The sequence below is a fragment of the Microtus ochrogaster genome, chromosome 5, assembly GCF_000317375.1.
Source record: "Microtus ochrogaster isolate Prairie Vole_2 chromosome 5, MicOch1.0, whole genome shotgun sequence".
Taxonomy (NCBI): domain Eukaryota; kingdom Metazoa; phylum Chordata; class Mammalia; order Rodentia; family Cricetidae; genus Microtus; species Microtus ochrogaster.
Genome location: NC_022012.1, coordinates 5644871 through 5647163, shown reverse-complemented (window position 1 = coordinate 5647163; position 2293 = coordinate 5644871). Strand labels below are relative to the sequence as shown.

Below are 2293 nucleotides of genomic sequence, written 5' to 3'. Positions count from 1 at the left end.
AAAATAAATAAATAATAATAATAATAAAAAATTATCTTTAAGTTATTTTAATGTGTGCTTCAAATTTTATTGATCTGTGATATTTACTCACAAAAGGATGCAGGAAGTCACTTGTATTGATGGGAGTTAGTTATAAATCAGTCCATCATTATACACAATTAACTTTCTTCCTATTTTTATTGCTAATCACAAAGTTAGGATAACATATAGGCATGTCTATGTTTGAATATATTTCCCCAAAGACAGAGATAACCCCTAACTCAAAGTCTATAATGAAAACGTACGTCAAGAGAACAATTATGTAAAAACAAGAGAAGCTCTATGGAACTGCCTCTTAAACAAATGGAAACTTTGGACTACAAATATTACAGCCAATGCTTAAAATTTGCAGTCAGTAAAAAATTAGAATTTGCAAGGCATATTGATCACGTTCTTGCAGAAAGTTTGGCAGCAGAACTTTGCATTGTTTACATGATTATTATGTCTTTCAGTGCAGAAAAAGAAACCAAAAGAAATCAGTGTGATATTCTGCTTATTATTATAAAAATAGCATTATAAAAATATTAAATATTCATGAATAATTCTTATTTCCCTCAGGTTCTGGCTAGCTAAAGATGCTGAGAGATATTAAACACCAAAGGAGGGAGCTATAACACACTACAGATAATCACTAGATTTATAAACAAAGGCAGTTGATATTAATAATTAAATGAGAATGTCCTCTGTGGAGGTTTCCTGGAGGTCCAGGCATGGTGTGTAACATCTCTTGGTTAACTGATTGTTAGTTTCTTTCAAGACCAGGAGTGGATGTTATGGAACCTGTGCTCCAAGTCCAAAAATTTGTCTAGTATATTAAATAATTATACGTGCCTGTGAGGACTCATCCCTCTTAGACCCTTAGACTTTTAATGTCTGTGAGAGAATATTCAATAGAAGAAAATAAGGACTGTTAATCAGTGCTCTGTTTTACACGGTAACTGAGTGGTAGCAGAATTATTTTAACATGATCTGTAGGTGTGCTGGCTAGTTTGATGTTAACATGACACAAGTTGGAGTCATTTTGAAGTTGGGAACATCAATTGAGAAAAATTACCTGCCAGATAGGTCTGTGTGAGTGCCTCTGGCTCATTTTCTTGATTGATGATTGATGTGGGAGAGCACAGATCATTGTGAGCAGAGCCACCATGGGTGCCCAGGGTACCATAAGATAGGGTTGAGCAAGTCAAGAGAGTAAGTCAGTAAGCATCACTCCTGCCTGGCTTCTGCATCAGATCTTCATATCTCTTCCTTGACTGTTGCCCTGATTTTTGTCAGATCACTGACTGCAAGTGGAAACTTTAGCTAAGACAATAGGATGCTATTTGCATCTGACCTCGGCACTGAAAATTGTGTTACTGATATTATAAATTTGGGGGAGGGGGTCTTTCTCTGTTTTTGAAAGCTGTATCAATCTCAACAGGGTCTTCTTCAATGAGGAAGCATCAGTGCTGACCACCGTCCTGTGAGCCAGAAGAGTCCGGGAGCAAGCATGACTTCCTTTTGGAGACTAATCCTGTTCCTGTCTGTCACCAGGTGTCTCTCAGGTAAAAGGCATGCAGAATTATTTGACTATTGTTAAGCCTCAGTTAACAAAACTATATGAAGATCTCCATCCGAAATAACTAAAAGAATCTTTGGAAATGTAACCAAATGTCACTTTGCAATACAAAATATCCCCACTCAAGCAGGAGTATTTTCCTCATTTTTTTCTGAAGGATTTAGTTCTTTCCTCTACCTTGTAGGTCCCAGTGACCAAATGCAGGTCAACATATATGGAGGCGATCTCCTGAGCCCACTGAGACCTTTTCCTGTCTATCTTGTAATATTTATTTTGAGGCATGTGTTAACATATTGAATTTTTCTATATTCACCATAGCTTTTTGACTTCCTTTTGGTTTGTTACTGGATCTATTGTTGAATTTTAATTCTGAAAAGTCTATTTATGTTATTTTGAACAATAATTCATCACAATAAAATTGATATAGCCAGGTTTATTTACTTGAAGAATATATAGACTCAAATATCATGATTTCCATGCTAAGCACATTATAATGAGATGCTGATAGAATTAAACTCAGTGTCTGTGCTGTAAATAAAGTTTGAAAAGCATACATGATAAAGACCTTTAAAAAATGTGGTTGTTGCCGGGCGGTGGTGGCACACGCCTTTAATCTCAGCACTCGGGAGGCAGAGGCAGGCGGATCTCTGTGAGTTCGAGACCAGCCTGGTCTACAGAGCTAGTTCCAGGATAGGC

At 36.6% G+C, this 2293-nt stretch overlaps 1 protein-coding gene across 1 annotated transcript in view; it reads left to right on the top strand.

The window, feature by feature from the left end:
- Positions 1 to 2293, top strand: part of Cntn5 (contactin 5) — a 1200756-nt gene that overhangs the window by 505245 nt on the left and 693218 nt on the right. The window contains exon 4 of the mRNA XM_026779314.1: positions 1460 to 1583. Coding sequence (XP_026635115.1) covers positions 1529 to 1583 — 55 coding nt within the window. The 5' untranslated portion in view covers positions 1460 to 1528. The remainder of the gene's footprint in view (positions 1 to 1459; positions 1584 to 2293) is intronic.